Genomic DNA, 27544 nt, shown 5'->3' with positions numbered 1-27544 from the left:
CTTCTCCGCTTCCCTTACCCCCTCCCACGGTGTTTCCTTGTGTTGTCACCTGGCGAAGGCAGCGTTGCCCTTTAAACCACTGCTAAAATAGATGCCCTTAGACATTGCCATGAGAGACAGAGTGGCATTTAGGTAGGTGTAAAAGGAGGGGAACAAATGGAGTTTCCTCTGGCAGGTCCCTGAGATCCCAGGGGAGGGCAGAAGTTAAGAGTCAGTTATGCTTCCCATAGAGCTGCTTTTAACTAGACTTAATGCCCTAAAGAACACGCCTAAGAAAGGGTATGTGGGGGTTTTTGAAAATATTCTTTAAGGAAGTCAGACTCTTCTGCTGCGTTAATCTCAAACCCACAATTTTTAGGTTAAAAATATTGCTTTCTGGCTGGGCGCGATGGCTCACACTGGTAATCCCAGCACTTTGGGAGGCTGAGGCAGGCGGATCACCTGAGGTCAGGAGTTCCAGACCAACCTAGCCAACATGGTGAAACCCTGTCTCTACTAAAAATACAAAAATTAGCCGGGCGTGGTGGCAGGAGCCTGTAATCCCAGCTACTTGGAGGCTGAGGCAGGAGAATAGCTTGAACCCGGGAGGCGGAGGTTGCATTGAGCCGAAATCGTACCACTGCACTCCAGCCTAGGTGACAGAGTGAGACTTTGTCTCTAAAAAAAAAGGCCGGGCGCGGTGGCTCATGCTTGTAATCCCAGCACTTTGGGAGGCCGAGGCGGGCGGATCACGAGGTCAGGAGATCCAGACCACAGTGAAACCCCGTCTCTACTAAAAAATACAAAAAATTAGCCGGGTGTGGTGGCGGGCGCCTGTAGTCCCAGCTACTCGGAGAGGCGGAGGCAGGAGAATGACGTGAACCCGGGAGGCGGAGCTTGCAGTGAGCCAAGATTGCACCACTGCACTCCAGCCTGGGCGACAGAGCGAGACTCTGTCTCAAAAATCAAAAAAAAAAAAAAAAAAAAAAAAAAAAGCTTTCTGCCTTTTTTACCTGGTACACTGGTACATACATTAGTCAGTTTTCATTCTGTATATGTGTGTTAGTGAGAATTAACCAGTTTAATTAATTGGGCACTATTTTCTTAACTGCCCTAAGTTATTATTATTTTTAGCTATTTCATCTTGTTAATGGTCAGTCCCCCTTGATTTGCCTTTTTTTTTTTTCGAGACAGAGTCTCGCTCTGTCGCCCAGGCTGGAGTGCAATGGTGCAATCTCGGCTCACTGCAACCTCTGCCTCCTGGGTTCAAGCGATTCTCCTGCCTCAGCCTCCTGAGTAGCTGGGACTGCAGGTGCATGCCACCACACTCGGCTAATTTTTGTATTTTTTGTAGAGACAAGGTTTCGCCATGTTGGCCAGGCTTGTCTTGAATTCCTTGATCCACCCACCTTGGCCTCTCAAAGTGCTGGGATTACAGGCATGAACCACTGTGCCCGGCCTTGATTTGCCTTTGAATGCTCTCTTTGGCATCTCTTTGGGATAGATTCCAAAATCTTTGGTGTGGGACCTGAGGCCCTTCACAGGCAGATACTAAGCCCCTTTCCGGGTGCCACTTCAGGCCTGCTGTGTCCTGGGCCCTGCCCCGTGGTGTGCCCATTGTTACTGGCCTCCGTCACTTCCATACACTTTATCTTGCTTGGTATACACCATTCTCTTCTTGTCCATCTGGGGAATCCGTTGGTCCTTCAAGTTCTGGCTCACAGGCCGGCCCCTCTGAAGCCTCTTGGCATCGCCTGGAATTCTGTGAGTACTTACTACACTTGGCCGCTGTGGCCGGGTGTGCTGCTGCTACGGGCTTACATGCCTATGCCCACTGGCCTTCACTTTTTGTGCAGGCCAGGGACTGGAGCTATTTAAATCCCAGCTCCAAGCACAGGCTGCGCCTATGGCAGATGCTCAGTAAATGCTGAGCTGAAGTGAATCTGTGTATTTCAGTAAGAGAAAAGAAAAAGAGCTGAGGATGCAGCCGGTGACCTGAATGTGAATTGGGCTCTATTAGTAGTGTACCTGAGGTAGATTATTTGTACTCATTGAGTCTTTATCTTACCTGTAAACTGATGAGAACAGGGTGTAGTTCATTGTCAGAAATAACGCAGAGTTACAGTTGAGCTTTGTTAGAAAGTTTAAGAAAGTGGAAATGAGAAAATGTTTTAAGCTGTAAGATAGCATGTGCGTATAAACTAGTATTATTTGCAGGAAAATATGCCAAATAGAATAAAGTATAGGCTTCCTCACTGGGACACTGGGTTTTCAGATTGCATCTAAAATGCTGTCCTTGATATGAACTTTCCACGTTATCCTTTTTTTTTTTTTTGAGATGGAGTCTCACTCTGTTGCCAGGCTGGGTGCAATCTTGGCTCACTGCAACCTCCGCCTCCCGGGTTCAAGCGATTCTCCTGCCTCAGCCTCCTGAGTAGCTGGGACTACAGGAATGTGCCACCACGCCCGGCTGATTTTTGTATTTTTAGTAGAGACAGGGTTTCACCATGTTGGCCAGGATGGCCTCTATCTCTTGACCTCGTGATCTACCCGCCTTGGCTTCCCAAAGTGCTGGGATGACAGGCGTGAGCCACCGCGCCCGGCAGTTATCCCACGTTTTAATGCGTGCCATGTGATTGTGGTAGTCTCTAGTTGGACAAGCTGCTTAGGTTGTGGTGTTTGCAGGAAGACCTGAGGTGCTGTAACTATCAATTCATATCCCCCTAGATATTTCTCACTCCCTTCCTTATGGATTTTGTATTTTGCAGAATCAAAAATGGTTACATCCTTATTTTTAAGCAGGAGCATGTTTGGCATTGTACAAAGCACACATCATAGCAAGAAACCTGTATCACCATCTGCTGTGACAAGTTTTGAAGAAGATTCACTCTGGTTTGAATTTTATAGGCTTTCCTGTTGAGTACACCAGAGATGAATGCTCACAGTATTACACAGAGGATTAGAACTGCCCTTTCTTCTTAATGAAGGTGAATAGAAACAAGGGCTTGGATTCTGCCCCTCTGAAGAAAGCTGACCCTTATCCATTGTCTGAGTCTTTCTGTAGCCTCACAAGTTTTTTCTTCATTATGGAATGTGAAAGCACAGGACTGGCTGTGGGGGGTCAAGACCCAAAGTCTGATTAGGCAGGAGGGATGTGGAAGGCAGCAGGTGGAATTTTCTAAGAAGTCAGTATCGGTGGAGAGAAAAGGCAGGTATCGTAGGTCTTGGTAGGCACAGGTCTGGGCATTGAGAGCCTTTATCAGCCTGCAGCGTGGTCAGCTGAAGGGAGGACAAAGTCAGGGACTGTAGATGCAGATAGGAGGTAGAGTTGAAGCAGGAGTGGCCCTAGGAAACAGGAGAGATTCCCGTTTTCATCCACCCCTCCCTGTGCTTCAGGAGGGTTCTCAGGAACGTGTGTGTGGCTGCAGGCTGACAGAACCTGCAGTGCAGTATACTGCTGGTTAAATCAGAGATGGAGGGCTAGACCTTCTGGAAATTTTTAATAGTATCCATCTCTCATTTTTCCCTTGGATTTTGATAATCCTGCAAAGGCAACTTTACTGGATTTATAGTGTTCTTGTCTCTGCCTTTCTTTCTGTTTTCAGCCCAGCTGAGATTTCCTTTTTAGAAAAGGACTCTTAGAACTGCCACCATCTTCTCCTGTTTACCTTCGGAAGAACTTTAACTTATGGGGAATTCATATGGGTTTTTGTGTTACAGCTGGAGCCATTAAGTAATTACCTGGGACAGAGTCACTAACAGTAGTGTAATCACAGACTCTTAAAGCCATGAGTGCCTTAGAAGTTATCTAGTCTAGCCCTGGTCAGTTCTGCAAATGAAAGCCATTGCTGTGGCTCCTGGGAAGGACTCTGAAAACTGAGCCCAAATCAGCCAGGATTTTAAGTTTCAACAGCCACTGTTGAGTTATGCTGATCTCATGCCTTCATATATTCCAAGTTAGCTTTTTGTTTTTCTCCTGACTACGTGATGGGTTGATTCTGTAGACCTAGGTAATATACTAGGGGAAAAATGGAGACAGAAAAGTCAAATTCTGCTTTCCTGTAGATCAGCTGGTATGTAAAGACATGCCCTAGCACATTCACTTCTTCCATAATAAAATAATTTCGTGCTGAGCGTGCTGGCTCACGCCTGTAATCCCAGCACTTTGGGAGGCTGAGGCAGGCAGATCACGAGGTCAGGAGATCGAGACCTTCCTGGCTAACACGGTGAAACCCCATCTCTACTAAAAATACAAAAAATTAGCTGGGCATGGTGGCGGGCGCCTGTAGTCCCAGCTACTCGGGTGGCTGAGGCAGGAGAATGGCGTGAACCCAGGAGGCGGAGGTTGCAGTGAGCCGAGATTGCGCCACTGCACTCCAGCTTGGGAGACAGAGCGAGACTCCATCTAAAAAATAATAATAATAATAATAATTTCGTAACTTGTATCATGTTCTTCCTTCCTCTACAGAGGAATCATGGAAGCTCAACTTCTGACCTAAAAAAAGATGCAGTGAATTTCTTTTTTTGAGTCAGTGACCGTCTTTTTTTTGAGACAGAGTCTCGCTGTCGCCCAGGCTGGAGTGCAGTGGCGCGATCTTGGCTCACTGCAAGCTCCGCCTCCCGAGTTCACACCATTCTCCTGCCTCAGCCTTCAGAATAGCTGAGACTATAGGCGCCCGCCACCATGCCTGGCTAATTTTTTTTTTTTTTTTTTTTTTGTATTTTTAGTAGAGACAGGGTTTCACCGTGTTAGCCAGGATGGTCTTGATCTACTGACCTCGTGATCTGCCCGCCTTGGCCTCCCAAAGTGCTGGGATTACAGGCATGAGCCATGGCACCCGGCCTAGTCAGTGACTATTGACGCCTTTCCTTCTGGTGTCTAAAGTCTCTTTTTTCCCTTTGTATTTTCTGTGAAGAATCGGAATTCTGAGTCACTGAATTCAGACGAGAGACCACATATGAAATCACAGCAGAATGGGTGTAGTTACAACAGGCACTTCATGGGCATTAAAACAGGATCCAAGGATGTTTCTTCTATAATAGAAATATTGGGCCAGTCTGAGCAAATGTAAGTGGCTGGGGGCATTTCTGTATTTTCTTTGAATAAAAACTTCAACATCAAATTTTGTGTTAGTTGTGGATCCAGATATACAGATAGGCAGAAGAGGAAGAGTCCAGGCCTCCCCCGCTCTCTTTCCACAATCCTTGCTTTGAAAGGTGATTCCTGCTAGCAGTTTCAAGTGCGTCCTTCTCAGAAGCTCCCTGTGCGTTGAGCAAGCCTAGGTGTTACTTGTGAGAAGGTATTCTGTGCCATCCTGTTTCACCAGATGTGTCTTAGAGATCTTTTCATATTAGCCTTTACAAATCACCTCATTCTTTTAAATTACCAAATAGTTCTCAGGTAGTTTAAAATTTTTGGAATTTGGGGAGCATATCCACTGAATTTAAGAATCAAATTCATAAGTTTGATTCAAATCAAATCAAAAGGTGTGTGCTCTTTATGTTTTGCTAGTGCCAAAGGTTGTACTAGTTTACACTCTCCCAGCAGCACGGGAGACTGCCTGTGTAGCTCACTCCCCTGACAGTATTTTATCTCATCTGGCACTCTGATTCCTGGCAGACTAATGGAAAATGGTATGTTATTCATGTTTTAATTTGCATTAAACACAGAGTGACTGTGGGCATCTTTTTCTGTGTGACCATTTGTATTTCTCTTTTTGTAATCTGTCTTCTATATCCTTTGTTCATTGTATTCATCTTTGCTATACTAATTTTTATGCTGCTTTCTTTGTGACTTAAGTAAATTAACCCTAGCCAGGTGTGGTGGCACACACTTATAGTCCCAGCTATTCTGGAGGCTGAGGTGGGAGTATCGCTTGGGGCCAGGAGTTTGAGGCTGCATTGAGCTATGATCACACCACTGCACTCCAGCCTGGGTACAGAGTGAGACCCTCTCTCTAAAAACAATAAGTTAATTTATTTTAAAAAAAGATATTAACCCTTTGTCATATGTTTTGTGAATTTATTGTCCTAGTTGTTTACCTTTTGGCTTATGGGATATTATTTCTCACTCAGAAGCTTTTCATTTTCATGTCGCAAATGAACAGACTCACCAATATTATGACTATATTAATTCATGCTCTATTCTAGAATTATTCAGGTTTTATTTTACATTAACATCTTTGATTAAGCTAGAATTCATTTCAGCTTAGTTTTATCCCAAATGGCTAGCTGGCTATTTATTTGCCCAGCACCCTTGACTGAATAATCCTATTTTTCTTTACCAATTCAAAGTGCTACCTGTGTGTTTCAGTATTTCTTGAGTTTGCTTTCTGGTCTTTTTCTTCTGTTGCAGTTTCAATTACCGAAGCCTCACGTGCTTTAATCTCTGTTAGCTACACCCTCACATTACCCTTTCTCCCTTTTGTATTTTTCTGAATATTCTCATATATATATTTTCCCATGTGAAGTTTAATATCCTTTTTATTATATTTCTGTAAACATCATGTTGGTAATGTAAATAATTTTTTTTTTTTTTTTTTTTTTGAGACGGAGTTTCGCTCCCGTTGCCCAGGCTGGAGTGCAATGGCGTGGTCTTGGCTCACTGCAACCTCTGCCTCCCTGGTTCAAGTGATTCTTGATCATGTGCCACCACACCCAGCTAATTTTGTATTTTTAGTAGAGATGGGGTTTCACCATGTTGGTCAGGCTGGTCTCGAACTCCTGACCTCAAGTGATCTGCCCACCTCGGCCCCCCAAAGTGCTGGAATTACAGGAGTGAGCCACTGCATCCGGCGTAAATAATGTTTTTAAACATCGTGGTGTATATACGAGAACTTTGATTACTGGGGTCCTTCTACCTTTGCTCAGGTCCCCTTTGTTTTCCGTGTTTCTTTTTCCTGTCTAGATGAGAGGCTGGCCCTGCTGCAGGAGCCAGCCTGACTTGGGGAGGATTTACCAGTGTTTGGGTTAGAACAGAGTTTGTCCAGAGAAACCAACTATATCATGCCACCTAGATGTGGGCATCTGTTTGTCGTGGAGGGAGGCCATAGGACACGTGTCCTTCATGTTATCAGGGATTCACTGCCCTCTCACGGGTCAGCGCCTCTTCAGCTAGTTCTGGAGCGGGTGTGCTGCCCTGGATCTCAAAGGTGCGGAGTGTGGCCTGCCTTCTGCTCCTCCTCACTGCTCTCCTTGGCTGCCCCTGCCACAGGTCTCCTCTTTCTGCCTCCTAAAGTTCTGCCCTCTGCATGGGCAAGAGATAGGGGATGGTCCAAGAGCAGCCTCATGAGAGCAGCCAAGACAGAGAAGAAGCCCGCCCTCCTAGCACACTGAGTTGGCACCGGAAGGATGCACTGGCCAGGAGGCTTGGGTCGGCTGTGTCTGCTCCAGCCTTGCCCTGCTGGTAGGTGGAGGCAGGGGGCCAGTATCCCGGGCCTGCCCGTGACTTGGAAGGCTGGTGCCCTAGTCAGCTCCTTCTTACGCCTCTCCCAAACTTTTGCAAACCCGGACTCGGGGCAACTCTGGTAAGGGTGATGTCTGGAACAGGGAGCCAGTTTGTTTCCGTTTTGAGGTGAAGGTAGAAATGACTTCCCTTTCAAGAGATCTTCAAGGCCTTCTCAGAGCAGGAACAGATGCCAGTTTTTGCTTCTTTGAAGAAGGATTTTATGCTCCTAGCGTTTACTAAAGAATAATGAGGCATTTTAAAGTATAAGGAGTGGAATAGAGTTTAAAGAAACAAGTAAAAAAATCCCAGGCCTCTGTTTTCATGGGACACAGAAGGAGGGAGATTGAGAATCCTGACTCGCCTAAAAGCTTTATGCTTATCATGTCTGTGGTGCTTGGAGCCTGTGGCCCAGGTGATTTGGGGTTTGGGGACGCCTTATGGGCGGAGAGGACCTTGGAGCAGCATTGTGAATTCGTGGGTTTGGGATGCTGATGCAACTGCGAGATTTGAATGTATTCCTTGCGCCTCATTTTCCACTTTAGAAATAAAGTGATTGATGCACATTGCCGTTGCCCGCTTGTCAGAGGGTCACTTTCTGTTTCCAGCTGTCCTTGCACCTGAGAGAGAGAACTGGAAAGAGGATGGGAAGTCAGTATCGGTTTGGGGAATTAGTGCTGGATAAGGATGGTAGTTGAAGGTGTGAGCTGGAGTAGGGCAAGAAAACACTTATTTCTTTGCTACCACTTCTGAATGGAAGTGCAGACCGCGGTGCAGTGAAGACTACGCAAAGCTTCCAGTCCTTTTTCTATCTCATGGCGCCTGGCTGCCGCTTCTTGCTCTTCCAGAAGAGCTTCTTTATCTCTCGCCCAACTCAACAACAGAATAGAATCCACCTGTCTCGGTGTCAAATTCAAAGGCACCACAGTCTGCCTGGAGCTTGCCTTCCAGACTCTGTGCCTTGTGCTGTCCTTTCCACCTCTGCCTGGACTGCCCTCTCCCAGGCTCTCACGTGGAGCCATCTTGAACTAACCTGGGCCCTGCTCTTCTCTGACCCCCACTCCACATAGCACCTTGCAGACAGCATTTATTTGGCATTTACGGGCTGCCTGTTTCTTTTTTCTTTAAAAGGAATAGTAACACATGAGCTCTTGGAGGGCCGAAACCATGACTTTTCAGCATTGTGTCTTCCACAGTAACTGACAGGGGGCCTCGTTTCCATGCAGTGAACTTTTTAAAACATTGTTGAAGCTGGGTGCGGTGGCTCATGCCTGTAATCCTAGCACTTTGGGAGGCCGAGGCGGGCAGATCACAGGGTCAGGAGATCGAGACCATCCTGGCTAACGGTGAAACCCCGTCTCTACTAAAAATACAAAAAAATTAGCCAGGCGTGGTGGCGGGCGCCTCTAGTCCCAGCTGCTGGGGAGGCTGAGGCAGGAGAATGGCGTGAACCTGTGAGGCAGAGCTTGCAGTGAGCCGAGATGGCGCCACTGCACTCCAGCCAGGGTGACAGAGCAAGACTCCATCTCAAAAAAAAAAAAAAAAAAAAGACTTGAGTTATGAGTCTGAGAAATTATTTTTTAAAACGTTCATTTTCTCTGTTGGTCCTGAGATTCCTATTCTGTGGCCAGTCGTTTCCTGTGATTCTCTCTGATGGCTGTGGTTTCATAAGCTTGATTGTGCGGTATATATTGTGGCATCTGTTTTGTTCAGATATGAGGAGGGCCCCACTGCAGACTTCTTGGTTGCAGCTTTTTTTGTAACTTCTTTGTCCGCTGACATCCTTTTCTCATGTTGTCTGTGCCTAGAATTAACTGAAAGTGCAGGTTTTTGCCACCTGCAGTCTCTGGCCTGGGTCAAGCTAAAGCCTTTGCCTAGGTTCACACACCGCAGGTAAACCCCGGCTGTGATCCACTCTGTCGGCGTAGTGGAAGCTGGCCATGTTAAAGGGAGAGCCATAGTGAGCCTTGCACATGATGACTGAGTCTTCTGTAGAGAGTCACGGGTCAGTACTCACCTGCTGGGCTCTTTCAATCCCTAAAGAGAGTGTGTATGTGTATATGTGTATTTGTGTAAAAATCAGTGATGTCACCTCAAAATAAGACAGCCCTTAGGACTATGAAAAGTGCTATGAGAATATTTACGGTACAAGATATTACTGAAAAGCAAGAGCTTAATTTCAAGTGAAATCCCTGGGAAACATGGTGGTAGATAACCAGCGTGGATAGTCCAGGCTGTCTTCTCTGAGTTTGTTTTTATCACGTAATTTATCACCTGGTTATTTACCAAGTGATAAAGAAGGTCATCAGGTGATGGTTAATATGTGTAAACTGAGCAGGGAGCATGGCTGGAGGAATCTGAGTTCTCCCTGTAGGAGGTAAGACTCGACGGATGGCGAGGATGAGCTTCTGAACAAGACGTAACTGAGTACTCCGGTGGATCCAGGGAAAGTGGAATCTTCTTGGACTGGGAGGAGAGGTGGGATGGCTTACTAGACAGTGAGAAGGAAGAAGACAGGGGCCCAGGGACGTGTTGCACTGGGACTCTCAATATACATTTTGTAGAATGTAGAATTTTAGAATTTGTTTTTCATGGACTTAGTATGATTGTTTTAAATGAGTACTACTCTCGACACTAAAAGAAAATTGTTCACGCTATGGCTGTTTCTTGAAAGACAGGATGCAACGCAGAGCCAGGGTATTTGGGTCAGGCCTGGTGGCACTGCCTGGTGATGAGAACGTCTGTTTGCATTCCCCAGCCAGCCCAACCCCCATGGCATGGCAGTGGAGGCAGGGCTTGCAGAGGGGCGGGTGCCTTCCATGACTGATTTCCTAATGGCAGGAGACTGGAAAGGAGGGAGGGTATGGGAGTGTTTTTAGGATTCCCACCCCCTCTTCCATTGTTTATCTAGAGCAATGGTTCTTAACCAGGGCAGTTTTGCCCCGCAGGGGACATTCAACAATGCCTGGAGACATTTTTGGTTGTCAAACCTGATTGTGGGGAATCGGGATGGGGGTGCTGCTGGCACCTAGTGGGTAGAGGCCAGGGACGCAGCTAAGCACCCTGCAATGTACAGGGAAGCCCCCACCACAAAGAGTGACCTGCTCCCTGTGCCAGTAATGCCCAGACTGAAGAACCGTGCTCTAGCACAGTGATTTCCCTTTTACTTTCTCTCCTTGGTTATTTTAGAATTGTTTAAAAAATATCTCCTCCCTTCTTAGTCAAAAGCTGTGTGTGGTCTGCAGTAACCCTGTATTCTGTATCACTTAGGGGCCTGGGTCTCTGGAGTTCATGCTTTTGGGACCGGGGTCCCAAATCTGCATGTTTAACAAGTGCCCTTGGTGATTCTCGTGCCCTCTGAGGTTTGAGAGCTGCTATCCTCAGGCTGTAGCCATATTTCTTGTTACCAGCCATCTTGTATTATCATCCCCAAGGTTCACTTGCCTAACATTCCAACCTGATAATAGGCAAGTGTCCTCAAAGGCAATGCCGCAGCCTCTGGTGAAGAAAGAACCATTGGTGGCTGCGAGTGTACTGAGTAGGAGGCGAGTCCTTCTTGGTAAAAAGGCTGGAGTGTCCCTCGTGGAAGTGGAGGGCATGGGATCCCTGGAGGAAGGGAGCAAAGGATACTCCTCCTGAAGCCCCTCCAGGACGGTGTTGGAGCAGTCTGGTCAGTGCCACTTTGCCTGCTGACCTGATGCGGGGCAGTGGGAAGGACTAGGCTTGTGCCTTCGGGGTGACAGAGCATCCACCCCCTAGATCCAGTCTCTTGTTTATCCATGCAGTAAGGAGAGGGCATCTGGAGTAAGGTTGGCATTCTTGCAGTGAAAGCAGGCATCAGGCTTTTGCTTCTGAGGGAGAGAGGAAAGCAAGTGCAGCCTGTGCGCAAATGCTGGTGGTGCCTCCCCTCCCCCCCGGGAGGCCGGGAATGGGGGATAGTAGGAGGGGCTGGCTGTGACTGCATTCATGGAAATGAGCCTGGAGGAGCGGAGCAGCACACACTCGGAGCGTCTGCTAGGGCTGCAGCTCTGCGCGTCCATCTCTGCGCTCTGCGCCAGCCTTCCCCACCAGGCCCAGCGAGTTTCCACCTGCAGGGCCGGTGCTCTCAGCTTTTGTTTTCTCGGGACACCTTCTTCTTTACCCCTGCTGTGCTGGCGCACACATGCTGTCCTTGCTCTGGCTCTCCCTGCACCTACAGCTGTGGGAGCTCCCGGCAGCCTGGGACTGTGGGGTTGCTGCACGGAGCCACCATGGCCTCTGACGTGGAGAGCTGTGACCTGCCGAGGCTTTGATGTTGCTGCCCAGGGCTGGCCAGGACACTGGGGCCGCAGGAGAGGGGACTCACCGTGGGTAAGAGGCTGGTGGATGGCGTGTGGAGCCCTGTCAGCAGATTTCCCATTATGCGTTGCTGCCTGCCTGCCTCTCCCACCCAGCAGCCAGCAGTAGGAGCTGATGTGTGCGTGGTTGTCTCTCTGCATGTCTGTCCTTTGGGTCTGCATTCTGTGCTCTCCTCTGACAGTTTTTCCACTACACCTTTGGATAGGTATCCAGGCATTCAGTGTAGTTTCTTCTAAGCCTGAGACTTAGGAACACGCCAGTAGTCAATTTCCTTGGTCCAGCTTCCGTGAGGTTTGAAATAGGGGGGCAGAAAGCAGAGGGACAGATTCAGGGTGATCTCCCCTCTAGGCCCGCCACCCGTGGAGTTTCTGTTTTACTCAGCAAGGACTTGGGAACCTTTCCTGGGCACGAGTAGTCCTCTTTCCATCAATACACATAGAAAAGGAGTTGGAATTGTACATCGCATTTAATGCTAGGGGTCCTTTCCAGCTGTCAGACTGAGGGAGAATATTTCAATGTACAGAAAAATCCAGAGCATTACAAAGGGCTAGCAAACAAATAGATTTTAGCCACTGAGGGTAAAGTGAGAGAGAATTGACTTCCAAGCCACCAAGCCTCTCTTTTGGACACGGAAAGGGTGTGGTGGCCCAGCTGTGCAAGCTGACAGTGGTTGCAGCTGGCAGGCACGGGGAGTGGCAGCTTCACCCAGGGGACAGGAGCCTGCCTCCTTGGGAGGAGGGGCAAGCAAGCTGATTTGGCTTGTTTGGAGGAAGAGGGAACTCCAGGCTTTCCCTGGGAGTGAAGGAGCAGGCCGCCTGGCTCAAGGAGGCTAGGGCTAGAAAATGGTTCTTCCTTGTGGAGCTCTGCGTCCAGTCCCTGGGATCCTTTCGAAACAGCAGTGGAGTACCAGAAAGAAGCTGCTGGGAAACCCCAGCTATATCAGCTATATCAGGTGTTGTCACTGTGAGCTTTTAGAAAAGGTTAAGGTTCTTAAAATGGTTGTTTTCTAGTTTTTAGCTTTTATTGAAAGCGGATGTTAACTTTATTTTTCTAAACCAAATTCATAGGATAAAATTTTGTCACTTAGGTTCTGTTACTACCTTGAAATGCAAGCTAAGTCTTTGAGTTCTAGGATTTATGAAATTAAATTTTTTGATACCTTACTTTTTTGTTTTTTGAGATGGAGTTTTGCTCTTGTTGCCCAGGCTGGAGTGCAATGTTGCAATCTCGGCTCGCTGCAACCTCCGCCTCCCAGGTTCAAGCGATTCTCCTGCCTCAGTCTCCCAAGTAGCTGGGATTACAGATACCTGCTACCACGCCCAGCTAATTTTGTATTTTTTTGATAGAGATGGGGTTTCACCATGTCGGTCAGGCTGGTCTCGAACTCCTTACCTCAAGTGATCCACCAGCCTCGGCCTCCCAAAGTGCTGGGATTACAGGCGTGAGCCACTGCGCCCAACCAATACCTTCCTTTTATAAGATAGTTGAGAAGGGCTGGGTGACATCCTCATTACATAAGTGAGGAAACTGAGGCTGGAAGGGGTCATTGTTTGCTCCAGGTCACAAAGTAGTGAGTGAAAGCCCGGGCAGCATCTCCTGTGAACGTGAGGAGCTCTCAGGTGAGATGGCTCCAAGACTGAGAAGAGGACAGAAGTCTTCCCTGAAAATGTAGTAGTAATAAAAGTCTTTAATAGATTTACTGTTAGTGGGGAAACTGGGTAGTTTTTACATGGAAGAAATTTAAATTAGAATAGTCTAAATATTCATATTGGCAATTTGCTGGAAGGCACCTCTGCCTCTATGTTGAATACCATTTCTGCTAGCTGCCTGCTAATTTAACTCTTTTTGGTCCTGGGTAGTGTGTGTAAATTTTTTTATTTTTATTTTTATTTTTATTTTTTGAGACAGACTCTTGCTCTGTCGCCTGAGCTGGAGTGCAATGGTGCGATCTCGGCTCACTGCAACCTCTGCCTCCCAAATTCAAGCGGTTTTCTTGCCCCAGCCTCCCAAGTAGCTGGGACTACAGCTGCATGCCACCACGCCTGGCTAATTTTTGTATTTTTAGTAGAGACAGGGTTTCACCACATTGGCCAGGCTGGTCTTGAACTCCTGACCTCAGGTGATCCACCTGCCTCAGCCTCCCAAAGTGCTGGGATTACAAGGCATGAGCCACCACACCCAGCCGTAAATTCTTTTAAGAAATGTCTTAGGCTGCAAATTGGTGGTGAGATACTTACTCTAAAATGCACTACGCAAAAGTCAAATCATAGTTTCTTGGGAAAGGGACTAAGGTAAGCAGACAGAGAAGTTAGAATATTGCTGTGAAATTTTTGTTTATTTTATATTTTTATTTTTTTAAGAGAGGATCTTACTCTGTCACCCAGGCTGGGTGCAATGGTGTAATCTGGGCTCACTGCAACCTCCACATTCCAGGGCTTATGCGATCCTCGCACCTCAGCCTCCTAAGTAGCTGGGACTACAAGTGCGTGCCACCACACGTGGCTAACTTTTGTATTTTTTGTAGAGATGAGGTTTTGCCATGTCACCCAGGCTGGTCTCAAACTCCTGAGCTCAAGCCATCTCCCTCCCTCAGCCTCTGAAAGTGCTGGGGATGGCTGGGTGCAATGGCTCACGCCTGTAATTCTCCAGCACTTTGGGAGGCTGAAGCAGGCTGCTCACCTGAGGTCAGGTGTTCGAGACCAGCCTGGCCAACATAATGAAACCCCGTCTCTACTAAAAATACAAAAATTAGCTGGACGTGGTGGCAGGCGCCTGTAGTCCTAGCCACTGGGGAGGCTGAGGCAGGAGAATTGCATGAACCCAGGAGGCGGAGGTTGCAGTGAGCTGAGGTTGTGGCCGTGCACTCCAGCCTGGGCGACAGAGCAAGACTCCATCTCAAAAACAAACAAACAAAAAAACAAATCAAAGTGCTGGGGGTATTATAGGCATGAGCCACCATGCCAGGTCTTTATTTTTAATGGTGGTAAAATACATATAACAAAAAATGTAACCATCTTCAGCCTGTTAAGTTCAGTAGTACATTCATACGTTCATATTATTGTGCAATCCAGTCTCTAGAACTTTTTCATCTTGCAAAACTGAAACCCGCCATTAAACTTTCACTCTCCCACTCCCCCTCTCTCCAGCCCCTGGCAGCATCCATCCCACAGTCTGTCTCTATGGTAGTTTGACTACTCCAGGGGCCTCTTAACAGTGGAATCCTTCAGTATTTGCCCTTTTGTGACTGGCTTAATGTCCTCCAGGTTCATCCATGTTGAGCATACATCAGAATTTCCTTCCTTTTTAAGGTACTAAGTTTGAAAAGTATTACTGTGTTTCTGACTCAGTGAGTGGGAAACTTAATTGGTTTCCCAAAGTAGATAGACTGTGTGAAGGTGTGAACCCTTCAGTGTATTATTGGCAGAAAGTGTCACCTGGGCTTCCCGCTCTAGTCACACCCCTTTGCTACATCCATCTTTCTTCATCCTCTAATCCTAACAGTTATCCTGAGGACTGTCTCGAAATTTCAGGCTTCCAGTAAAATCCTGGTATCATTACAACTGTTTGCTTTACATCTCTCTTCTGTTACATTTTACCTGAAAGATACACTGGATTTTGGTTGCATTCTTATCCCTGCCTTAAAGATCTGACCCCACATATTTGTAATGTCAGCATGGAGTTTTGTGAAAGTTGAAAATTACTTTTCTCAGTGAGGGAAAAAGTTCCCCTGTAGCAACCCATTCTCCATTTGTAGTAATGATCTGCAAGAACTTTATCTTTCACTCCTCAAGTGTTTTTTTCTTCTTGTTTGCTGCCTTACCTGCAGTTGTTAGCCATGCCTCACAGCACTGCCTTCTTATCCTATAGTTTTTAACTTACCAGATTCTGTATTACTATGGGTTATTTGTATGTTCCCCATGTGATATAAAAGCTGTAGTCATTTTAAACAGTACCCTGCTCTGGAAGTAACCTCTTAGCTTAACTGTTTGCTTTGAGGCACAGATAGGGGAAGTAACTTGCCCCGGGTCATCCAGATGGTGAGTGTGGCCCCAAGCTAGGCTTAGGACTCAAGATCACTCCCTGTAGAGTGGCAGTCCCCAGATCCGTCCCAAAAGTTGGGTGAGGCACCCATGCTGTGGATTCATACAGCCTTGTGCATGATCCCTCGTTGACACGCACACCTGAAGTCATCACCTTCTCAGTGGATGCTTCCAGGGACTGCTGCTCCTGCCGGAAGGAATCAGATCTGTCTCTTCAGTGTTGTACCCCCGCTGCCTTCCACCTAGTAGGCAAGCAGTAAACGCAGGCTGAATGCGTCAGTGATGACATTGTTAGAAAGAAGCAAAAGAGGAAGATGAATTGGGTATGCAGATAAAGGAAAAACATTTGGCATTTGTTGGGCACCTGTTTGTGCTCGCAGTTTTATCTTTTCCATCACGCATTCCTCACAACAATGCTAACTGCAGTGCCATTTTACAGCTGGACAAAACTGAGGCCCAGAGAGATTAGCAGTTTGTTGAACATTGGTATGTCTCCAAAGCGTGAGTTCTTTCCAGTATTTTGAAGTTTTTCAAATTATAAGTCACTGGGATTTTCTGGGAGACAAAGTGACTTACACCCATAGGGTAGTGCAGAGGGAGGTGGACACGCTGGTTTGTTGGGGGTCTAACTAGTAGGATTGACACAGGTATGTGGCGAGTAAGTGCTGAATACTGGAACCAGTGCTAAGGACATTTGGAGTTTCTTAGCCCTCACCCCGTGATCACTGTATCTTTGGAGGTTGGAGGAACAAGATGGTTTCCCAGATGCACGCTTTTGAACCCAAAGCCTGGTTTGTAAATAGCCAGTTGTTCTCCTCTGAGCAGGTGGCAGTTGCTGTAGAGGCTGTAGAAAAGCTGGGTGCTTTATTTCACTACTACCACTGCTGTTTTAGGCAGAGCTTAAGGTTAAGAGAGAAGAAGCGTGTGTGTGTGTGTGTGTGTGTGTGTGTGTGTGTGTGTGTGTGTGTATTCAGTGTTTATGAAACTTCCAGGTCTGTAAAGGGGTGTGGCCGTGATTAGCAGGCGGGCACCCGTTGGCAGCAGGCCAGCTGGAGGGGATGAAAGGGAAATGGCAATGACCTCCTTGGCCTGGGAACAACTCTGACTAAGGTAGTTACTTTTTGTATGTTTACCTTCTCCGCAAATGAGGGCTCACTCCTTGATTACTTTATAAAATGTTTCCCTGCGTTGTTGGTTTAAATATGGACCTTTTTATCCATTGAAGGGCAGAGACTATAAGAAAGATGCCGGTTAATCATTATGGTGGAAAAAAATAAGGCAAGTGATGTATTTTAAAGCTAGGCAGAGGAGTCTGGTGCTAACTGGATGACCTCAAAGAGACATCTCGGTCCTAAAGCATGCCTTGGACACATTCATTTGACGGTACCTACGGGGATTTAGGACAGTGTGGTCCTGGCAGCTGCTATGTGTCTGCCAAGCAGAACCTGCTGTCAGAGAGCTGCGTTTTCCGTGGAACTTCATGGCGTATCCCCGGGCATCTGCCTGTGGCCAGTGGAGCGCGGGTTGCAGGATTTTAGACTAGAGCCCGCCATGTGCTCATGTATCGTCCTCTGGCTTGGAAAGAGGGCTCTGTCCCTTTAAGACAGTCCTCCTTTGTATGCCACTGGCTGGAACCCATTTCAGCTCTGGGTTTCTGCCGACTGTTAAAATCTGCAAAGCAACATTTAAATAAATAAATAAATGAAAGCTTCCCTTGTGTGGCTTTCCTATTCACAGCCAAGCACAATAGCGCCTTGTTGTTTTTGTCACTTTAATCCCCTTCATTAAATTGTAACCCTGGAAAGAAATGGTGATGGGGCTGATGCTGGACCGTCCCCCTGACTGCCAGCCGGACACCTTGCGGATTAACCTTTGTGGGCATGGATTCTGGGTGCCCCTCTGGCAATGGGCGAGGAGGGCGAGCGAGCAGGTGGTGTGTCAGGGCAGCTCCCCCTCTGGTTTGTCTCCATTGTGCTCAGGCTGCTGGCAGGGACAACCTGCTGCCCTCCCCAGTGGCCATTCTTTTAAAGAGCAAGGGGTTCAGCCGCCTCCCTGGCACACTGCCTCCCTGGCACATAAGCGTGGCTGCAGCACGTGGCAGTGGGGGAGGGAGGAGCTGTTTGTTGTGCTGCCATCTGGCCCATCTGAGCCGTTCTTTTGCAGTTTAACCCTAATGGCTACACAGGAGAGAAGTGGCATGAATAGACAGGTTTCCCAGGGTGTGGACGGTGCTTTCCCAGAAACTCCTGGGGTATGAGGTAGACATGGGTATTTCTGACCACCACCTTTCTTGTTCCAGCTGTGGCCTTCGCAGCATCCTGAAGACACTAGCCAAGATTGTAGGAATCAATCACACCTCAGCTCTCCAGCGATAGTGTTGATTCTTTATGCTGCTACATGAAATTAAGCATTTTGTCTTTGGATGTTTTTTCTGTCTTTTGATGTTGCATTGTTAAGTTTATGCAGAGGAAAACACTTATTAAAATGTTAGATTTTGCCTCATCTCAGAATAGAATTCCACTGGAAAAATGAGGTGTAGTTCAGCTTCTTAAAATAAAGTTCTTGAATGATTTGTTGAGCCAGAAGGGAAGCAGCATTATGATTTAAAGTTAGTAAGTATGGAATGGAGAAGTAATTTAGCAGTCAATGTGGCAAATGTCAGGAGATTGGATCAAAATAAATGTAGATAAATGTCTTATTTATTCTAGCTACAAATTGGCCAGAAGCGTTTTCTGTCTGACTCCAAGGACACAGAAGGGCTATCTTTTCTAGTGACCATAGTTGTACATTTTTAGTCTTTTGTTTTCAAATTGTCGTAGTACATATGTCTATGTATTTTAAAGCAAGTATTCAGGGGCTTATATGTCCTGTTTCTCTATTCCCAGACCCACTCCCCAAAGCAGCCACTATTAATTCACTTTTTTCTGCTTTTAGGTCTTCAGTGGGTGCTGCCAAGTTCTTAAATTGGTGATTATTTTGTCAAAATCAAAGATTATCTCCTGCCTTCCACCTGTGATGGATGAGGATGCAGCTCACACCATTCTCTTCCTTTCTTCTCTCACTGTCCATTTTTGGTAGTTGATGACAATTTTCAGTTCCTGGATTTTTACCTTTGGCATGTTTACAGCGTGGGTTTCTTGTTCATGATCCTTGTCCATGCCTGTGGTCTCCAGTGTTGTAGGAGGAAGCTGTGGGGACCATTTGGGACCCTGCTACCCTCTCCACTTTGCTTCCCTCACTGTGGTCAGCTCTTCCCTCACCTCGGTAACAGATAGCTTTGCTTCTCCAGCCTGGGTTGGTCTTTCATGCTTTGTCTATAGGGTGATTCTGCAAGTTAACTGCCAGCGACCAGCACCATGACAGGAATGTAGATACCACTCACCGTAGAGCCAGGTGCCCACTCAAAGGGAGCTGTTCCTAGCGCCCCTGATGGCCCAGAGGACACCACTCGGGGGCATGTTTCATTTCTTCTGTGATTTCCTGTAGTTGAGTTTTTCCTGTTTCCCAGTCCATTTTATTCTCTTGAGAGGAAACCGAATGATGCCTGTTGATATCACACGTGTTTCTCAGCTGCTTTCTCCTTCGTTCTCTGGTTTCGAGTCTGATTTCATTGTTTGTGATGGCATTCCTCTGGCAGCCCTTTGGCTTCCTGCTGTGACCCGGTCTGATGGCAGTTGTCCATCAGAGTTGATGGCGCTTGCTGTCCTCAGGCTCCTGAGTCAGTCCCGTTCCTTGATCCACATCTTGCTCCTGAAGTAGCTTCTTCAGAAGGGGTGTACAGGAGACAAACTTTCTGATCCTTATGTGTCTGAAATGAGTCTGTTTTACCCTCCTACTTGACTGAGAATTCGGGGTTCAGATAATTTTCATTTAGAATTTTGAAAGCTCCACTGCACTATCTTTAGTGTGCGGGCTCTTATACTGACACCAGCGAGATCTTCCCTCGTGGGTGGTCTGATTAATCACTCTCCTTAACCCCTGTGGAGGTTTTAGGATCATCTTTATTCCTGGAACTTCTGAATTTTTCCTATGAGTATTTCTCTGTGGGATTTAAAAATATCTTTATTCAACCGAGTTGATTTTTTTGCTTATATTTCCAGGTTTGCTTATATTTTCAAACCTCTTTTTTCTACAAGAATGCCCCAACTTTAGCTTTTAATCCTTTGTTGAGTTTTTTGATGTGGGGGACAAAAGTATGTTTAATTTGCAAGGTTGTATTCTTTTTCTGTAATTGTCCCTTTTCCAGAGTTTTCTGTTCTTTTAAAGGTTTTTTTCTTTCTTTCTTTTTTCCCCCTAATTATCTCTGTTTGCTCTAGGGTGAGTTTTCTGTTCCCTGTCTTGTCCTTTCTCACTCCTGGCATAGGTGTGGTTATCTCTGTAAGTGTAAGAGTGAAGCAGTAGATGTGTTAAGCGGAAGCTCTGTGCACGGCTAGGCCTTGTGGGCGGGGAGGCTTGGCTTCAGGGTGAGTGGAGCAGAGCCTGCTTGGGGATAGGGTCCTCTCAGGTCTCCGCTGTCCACGTATGGAGGCTTTACCCTGGACACCAGCTCCACGCTTGTCTGCTCATGAGAAAGTTGGCTCCGTTCGTGTGTGTGTGTGTGTGTGTGTGTGTGTGTGTGTGTGTGTGTGTGTGTGTGTGTGTGTGTGTGTGTGTGTGTGTGTGTGTGTGTGTGTGTGTGTATGTAATCCTTAGTGTGCTAGACCCTGTGCTGGGTGCCACAAACACAACAGTGTACAAGGCATACAGTGTCCCTGCCTTTGTGGAGTTTTTATTCTAGAAGATATTAGCACTTAGCACTGTTTCTTTCCTTTCTCTGTTCTGGAAATTTGTTGAAATCTCTTCTGATGGCCCTTCTCTGTGTACTCTTTGATATTGTAGGTTTATGGATTTTTTTATTCCTTTACTATTTTTTTAAAATTTTTAAATTTTTTTGAGATGGAGTCCTGCTCTGTTGCCCAGGCTGGAGTGCAATGTTGCCATCTTGGCTTACTGCAACCTCCGCCTCCGGGGTTCAAGTGATTCTCCTGCCTCAGCCTCCCAAGTAGCTGGGATTACAGGTGCGCACCACCATGCCCAGCTAATTTTTGTATTTTTAGTAGAGACAGGGTTTCACCTTGTTGGTCAAGCTGGTCTTGAACTCCTGACCTCACGTGATCCACCCTTCTCAGCCTCCCAAAGTGCTAGGATTACAGGCGTGGGCCACCGCGCCTAGCCTATTCCTTTACTATTTTAAAAATAGTATCTTGGAAGGTAGAGGACTAGAAGGGCATTTTGAAGTTATATTACAGAAGCTGGATTGTGTCCTTCCAGAAAAATTGTCATGTGTGAATATTAAACCCAGAATGGTTGCGTGCTCAGATTCTGAAAAGAAAGCAACGATTTAGAGTTTGCAGTTTAGAATGATAAAAGTTGGCTTCTCAGGGTATATAGCAGTCTTGAGATAGGAATTTCTTTTATACGATTGTTCTGTTTTTCATCAGCCTCATATGGACCTTGGATTTAGTCTTGCTTCTGTTGGGTAGAGATACATTGATGATCTGATTAAGCCAGCTCTGTAGCTTCAAAATCAAATCTCAATTATTGAGCCTCTTGCAGAGCAGCTGTTTTTAAAAAATGAATGTTGCCTTAATTTCAAAACCATGTTATATTGGAATGAATATGTATCTTCTAGAACCTGAGGAAATTAATTTCTTAAAGGGGTCTTCTACTTGGACTAGAAATTTTTCTGGTCTGTGAAGCATAGAAAAATTGGAATGAACTGCTTTAAGCATGCGTTTCTCTAGAATGGTGTGCATATCCGTAGAGTTGAAGTTGTTTTTCAAAACGGCTTTTGCTTTAACCAGAGCTCACTTATTTTTCTAACTTTTTCCTGAAGCAGCCATTTTAATATTTTTTTTTTTTTTTTAATGTTGGGAGAACTGTTCAGCCTGGGAAGAAACGTTTGGGGTGGTGGGTTTGGCGGGGGGTGCAGGGTTAGAATCCACATAATGCTGATGGATTGCTGAGCTGGCGACCTGGGTCTTGACACAGGAATGGGACTGGAGAGCAGGTGTGTAGGTGAACTTACTTAAGGCTCCATCCTCCAATACACACACCTGAGTGGTCACCCTTGAGTTCTCAGGGATGCAGTTTAAGGCCCACTCTTGTGAAGGTGACCTGGGTTGGATTTAGTTGGTCTGTTGAGATCTTTAGAGTGGCTGTCTCTTCCAGCCTCTAAAGGAAGAGTGTTTTTCAAACCACAGGACTCAGTATATTAGGTAATTATACAATTACCTAATTGATTACGAAATGATTATTTTATTATTATTATTATTATCATCATTTTTGAGACAGAGCTGTGCTCTTGTTGCCTAGGCTGGAGTGCAATGGCACAATCTCAGCTCACTGCAACCTTCACCTCCCAGCTTCAAGCGATTCTTCTGCCTCAGCCTCCCGAGTAGCTGGGATTACAGGCACCTGCCACCATGCCTGGCTAATTTTTTTTGTATTTTTGGTAGAGACAGAGTTTCACCATGTTGGCCAGGCTGATCTCGAACTCCTGACCTCAGGTAATCTACTCACCTAGGCCTCCCAAAGTGCTGAGATTACAGGTGTGAGCCACCACGTGCAACCATAAAATCAGTTTATTGGACTAAACCACTGTTAAGAAAGTTCACAGTGAAATAACAGACATGGTGAGGTATTATTCTTGATACTTTTATGTATGGTGGAGATTGGGTCATGATGTAAAATGCATTTCTTTTTTTTTCTCTTTCTCTTTCTCTCTCTCTCTCTGTCTCCTTCCTCCCTCCCTCCCTCCCTCTTTCCCTCCCTTCCTTCCTCCCTTCTTTCCTTCTTTCCTTCTTTCTTTCTTGTCTGGCTCTGTTGCCCAAGCTGGAGTGCAGTGGTGCGATCTTGGCTCACTGCAACCTCCACACTCCAGGCTCAAGCAATCCTTCTACGGCAGCCCCCCGAGTAGCTGGAACTACAGGCATGTGCCACCATGCCCAGCTAATTTTTGTATTTTGTTTTTTAGTAAAGACAGGGTTTCACCATGTTGCCCAGGTTGGTCCCAGTGGGCTCAAGCAGTCTGCCCACTTTGGCCTCCCAAAGTGCTGGGATTACAGGCGTGAGCTACCAGGCCTGGACTAAAATGCTTTTCTTATTTTGGATTTTGAGATGTTTAAAAAACACTTTTTTAGAGAAGGATGGGGAAAAACTAGGTTAAAAAAAAAAAAAGGAAAAGTCGACTTTTCTAACGTACCTAATTAACCCACTCTGTAAGCTTCACTGTAGTCTATTGTTTCTACCCCCTTGTTGTGATTTTTATGAAATATTTGGGGAAAGTAACTGCTCTCTGAGTGTAGTAGATTAAGTTTTAATGCCATGGGCAGAAGGAAAGTATGTGTATCCTAAGTGTGCTCTCAAGCAGAGATGTTATTCCAACTCTATGCTGTCTAGAAATATAATATGAGCCATAGATGCACTTTTATTTCATGCTAGTTCCTTTGAGATCAATTAGAATATACATTTCATTAAGTTATATCAATGTGCAGTCAATATGAAATATTATTAAAAAGTCATTTTCCTTTGTTTTTGTAGAAAGTCTGGTGTGTGTGTGTATGTATGTATGTATGTATTTATTTATTTATTTATTTATTTTATTTATTTATTTATTTTTTGAGATGGAGTCTTGTACTGTCTCCCAGGCTGGAGGGCAATGGCGTGATCTCGGCTCACTGCAACCTCCACCTCCTGGGTTTACACCATTCTCCTGCCTCAGCCTCCCGAGTAGCTGGGACTACAGGCACCTGCCACCACACCTGGCTAATTTTTTGTATTTTTAGTAGAGACGGGGTTTCACCATGTTAGCCAGGATGGTCTCGGTCTCCTTACCTCGTGATCTGCCCGCCCCGGCCTCTCAAAGTGCTGGGATTACAGGAGTGAGCCACTGCGCCCGGCCTCGGTGTGTATTTTATACCTACAGCACATCTCAAACTGGGTGGTCACATTTCAAGTGGTTAGTGTCACGTGGCGCTCCTGGCCGCCATATTGTACAGTGCACTCAGGCTCACATAGGCACCCACTGAAGGATAGAAGGATCCTCAAACCACCCCTACCCTTGAGAGTGTGGGTGCCCTTTGCTGTGCCACAGAGGGAACAAGAGCCAACACTTCTGAGCTCCTGCTCAGCACCAGGCAGGGTTTGAGGCACTTTAATTACTCTACATCATCCTCACAGCAGCCTTATCAAGTGGGTGATGGTGGGGCCACTTCATTGATGATGAAATGTGACCCAAATAGGTTACATAACTTGTCTGAAGTGACCTAATTTGATATTTGGTAGATTGGAGCTAGGATTTGAACCTGGTTTGTTTGATTCTAATGCTTGTTCTTCTCCTTTGCCCACACGGCTTCCCATAGCATGCTTGAAGGGTCATTTTAGAGGGTGTCTGTCCAAATCTCCTGTTTGTGTAGGTGGGGGAGATTGAGCCATTGGAGGACTGCAGAAGTATTTTGTGGTGAGAGCTGTGATCTGGGAATTAAGTAACTTTGTTCTGATGATAAGAGCACATTGTAAAACATCGAAACAATGAAGAAAGGTATGAAGCAGAAAGAGAAAGTCCCATAATCCCAGTTCCCAGAGTTAAGCACTATTTTAGGTGTATATTCTAGACTTTTTTTATTTCTCAGTGCATACATAGTCTCTTTCTCCAAACCCCTCCCAGAGATGGCACACAATTGTTCGTACATGTTGCTTTGCTTCTTGCCTCCCTTTCCCACCTCAGGGGGTTATGGACATCTTTCCATCTTGGAGGCTCTGTTTTTGACCATGAGGGAGGTGAGGCCTAGAGAGATTAATTAAATGTCAGCCTGAAGTCTCCCAGCTGGAAGGGATGAAAATGGCCAGGCACTCAGCTAATATTCATCCTTTTTCATTCATAGCCAACCTAATTTAACCTTCAGTAATCTCTTCTCTCCTGTTTTTCCTTCTAAGAGTTCCTTCCTCAGAGCTCTTCTGTGTGATTTAAGGGCCTTCCTTTCTTTAGAAAATCTGATAAGAAATTCTTATCACTCAGTCATTTCTGAAACTGACTTCTAGTTTCTTTCTTGATGTCTTTCTCCTTTTGTGCCCTCTGGATCTTCCTTGATTTTTGGCGAGATAAAAGCTTTCTTGTAACATTGCCCTCCATTTTTGTAGTTCCCAGTGACCTGACAGCAGAGGAGCGTCAAGAACTGGAGAACATCCGACGGAGAAAACAGGAGCTGCTGGCTGACATTCAGGTAGGAGAGTGGCATGGTGGTTTCACCACCGTAAGAACCACAGTGACAGTTCCATTTGTATAAAAGGGTGTCCTTTGCAGAGTGTCTCCTCAAGACACTTTTGACCTGCCCTCACTACAGCTCTGCACAAAGCGTAGGTGTTGATAATCACCTTTCCTCTACAGTTGAGGAGATGGAATCTCAGAGAGGTTGAGTGGCTTGTCCAGGTTCACCCAGTTGGTCGGTTGTTGGAGCTGGAGATACCCTGCAGGACTCCTGTCTCCTGAGTAGTCCTCTCTGCTGTGTTTGCCCTTGCGGAGCAGAGTGGATGAGGAGAGGCAATGAGAACGTGGGTTTCAGGCGAAGCTCGGCCCACGCCCTGGCCCTGGCTCTGCCGCTCAACTGGCTGAATGATTTGAGACAAGAGAGTTCCGGTTCCTTGAACTTCAGTTTCTTCATCTGTCAGATCATGAAAACACCTGCTACACAGTTGGAAGGACTTAGCATAAAAGACAGCATAATTTCTGGTCCCTGTAGATGTACTTAGTGATAGCAATTTTACAATTTTTCCAAGTAACTATCAAGCTTGTAGGAAATAAGTCTAGAAGCCAATAGTTGGATTATTTTCGCCCTAAGGCAGCAAATGTTATTCTTTTAGAATTCTTCGTAAAACATTAGGAGTGGGGTTAGGAGGAAATCCTGTTGCCCAAAGTAGCAAAATGAGGAAAGACTTGACTTGCTCCGGAGTTGATTTAAGTATATTTTGATAGTTCTCCCTGATCCTTTGATTCCTGCTTCACTGGTAGATGGTGAGAAAGCTGAGCAGCTCTCCACTTAAGCCCGGCTTCCCCGTGAGAGCCCATCCATTCTGACCAACGGTGTGCTGGAATGAGGAGGGTGGGTGTGGATGCACAGTCGATTTGATCAGACATTCCATTTGCCAGCCTCTTGGTGGCAGTGTTGCCCTGGCACAGCTACTGCAGGCTCTGCAGCCTGGGCTTTGGGTAGGAGACTTTGTCCTCTGAATTTTCTGGCACACTTGGGTTTAGTAAGCTGCAGACTTGTTCTGAAAGATTGTGATGAGGCAGCCAGTTTTTGTTTTTCACATAGCATATATGCTTATAAACTTTGCTAGACCATAAACTCTTTGAGGTCAGAGGCTGTATCCTTTTCTACCTTGGTATTTTCTGGAATGCTTACTATTTGGTAGACACTCAATAAATATTTCTGAAACAGATGAATTTTCCTAATTTACTTTTTTGCATTTTTGTCGTATTTTGTTTCATTTTGCTTTATTTTATTTTGTTTTTGGTTGGAGGGAGTTATGTGAGATGTTAGAAGTTTTAATTTGATCTGCATCTGCCTTTCCTGCTGACTCTGGACTGTCTGTTTAATAGAGGCTGAAGGATGAGATAGCAGAAGTAGCTAATGAAATTGAAAACCTGGGATCCACAGAGGAAAGGTGAGTCTGCCCTGCCGCCAGGTGACTTTTGTGGTTGTAATTTCTTAAAGCACCCAGGCCTTAATTATGCTTACGTGGCATATTGAAGGAAAAAGTCAGCTTTGTGTCTTTCTAGTTCTAGCAAGCACATATACACCCATAATTTTTGCCTTCCATCCTTCACCGCAAAGCCTCCTGAACATAGGAGCTTCTTCCATTGTTTAAAAGGCTGGGTGCGGTGGCTCACGGCTGTAATCCCAGCACTTTGGGAGGCCGAGGCGGGTGGATCACGAGGTCAAGAGATCGAGACCATCCTGGCCAACCTGGTGAAACCCTGTCTCTACTAAAAATACAAAAATTAGATGGGCGTGGTGGTGCACACCTGTAGTCCCAGCTACTCGGGAGGCTGAGGCAGGAGAATTGCTTGAACCCAGGAGGTGGAGGTTGCACTGCGCTGAGATCGCGCCACTGCACTCCAGCCTGGTGACAGAGCGAGACTCCGTCTCAAAAAAAAAAAAAAAAGATTGAACTGGAGAACTTCAAAGGTCCCAGAAAGCCTTAAACTGCTATAAATTTTTATGTGAATTACTCCCCTCTGTTATCCACTATGTGTGTGCATTTTAAAGTTTCTGTTTTTCCTTTGTGTAAAGGAGAAGCTTCATGAATGCTGCTGATACAATTTCAAAGGGCTGGAGTGCCCAGTCATGTCTGAGGATAATCGTGAGCTTATTTGCACCATCCTAATGCTTAAGGGAAAAAATGTAGAAATGCAATGATAGTATAAAAGGACAAGGACTCTTTGCCTTTTTTTTCTTTTATTTACATGAAATGTTAGTGACTTAGTTTAGTTTTGAATGGGGTTCCCAGACCGTTTTCTGACTGCTTAATGGGATAAATGAGCTGTTTCCAATTCACTACGTGTCTGTATTTTTCTAAGCCTAAGTCTTCCTGTCTGGCTTCATAGGACTGTTGGATTTGTTGTTTTAGACTCCTGTGGGCAGTGCCTTCAGGGTGTAGTGAGGCTGAGTCCTCCATAGAAGGCGGCCAGCTCACCACGGCC

At 46.0% G+C, this 27544-nt stretch overlaps 1 protein-coding gene across 3 annotated transcripts in view; it reads left to right on the top strand.

Moving 5' to 3' along the window:
- The window catches only part of CYTH1 (cytohesin 1), a 91204-nt gene that overhangs the window by 30084 nt on the left and 33576 nt on the right, over positions 1-27544 (top strand). For 2 of the 3 annotated variants that reach the window (XM_032176469.2, XM_032176471.2), the window contains exons 2-3: positions 24982-25064; positions 26441-26505. In XM_032176469.2, the coding sequence (XP_032032360.1) occupies positions 24982-25064; positions 26441-26505 (148 nt within the window). Of the gene's footprint in view, positions 1-11415; positions 11774-24981; positions 25065-26440; positions 26506-27544 lie in introns of those variants that run through there. The other variant, XM_058428449.1, reaches the window with a different exon arrangement.

The sequence above is a fragment of the Hylobates moloch genome, unplaced genomic scaffold (genome assembly GCF_009828535.3).
Source record: "Hylobates moloch isolate HMO894 unplaced genomic scaffold, HMol_V3 SCAFFOLD_15, whole genome shotgun sequence".
NCBI classification, from domain to species: Eukaryota; Metazoa; Chordata; class Mammalia; order Primates; family Hylobatidae; genus Hylobates; species Hylobates moloch.
The sequence above is the reverse complement of the archived record's forward strand: the minus strand, read 5'-3'. Positions and strand labels throughout refer to the sequence as shown.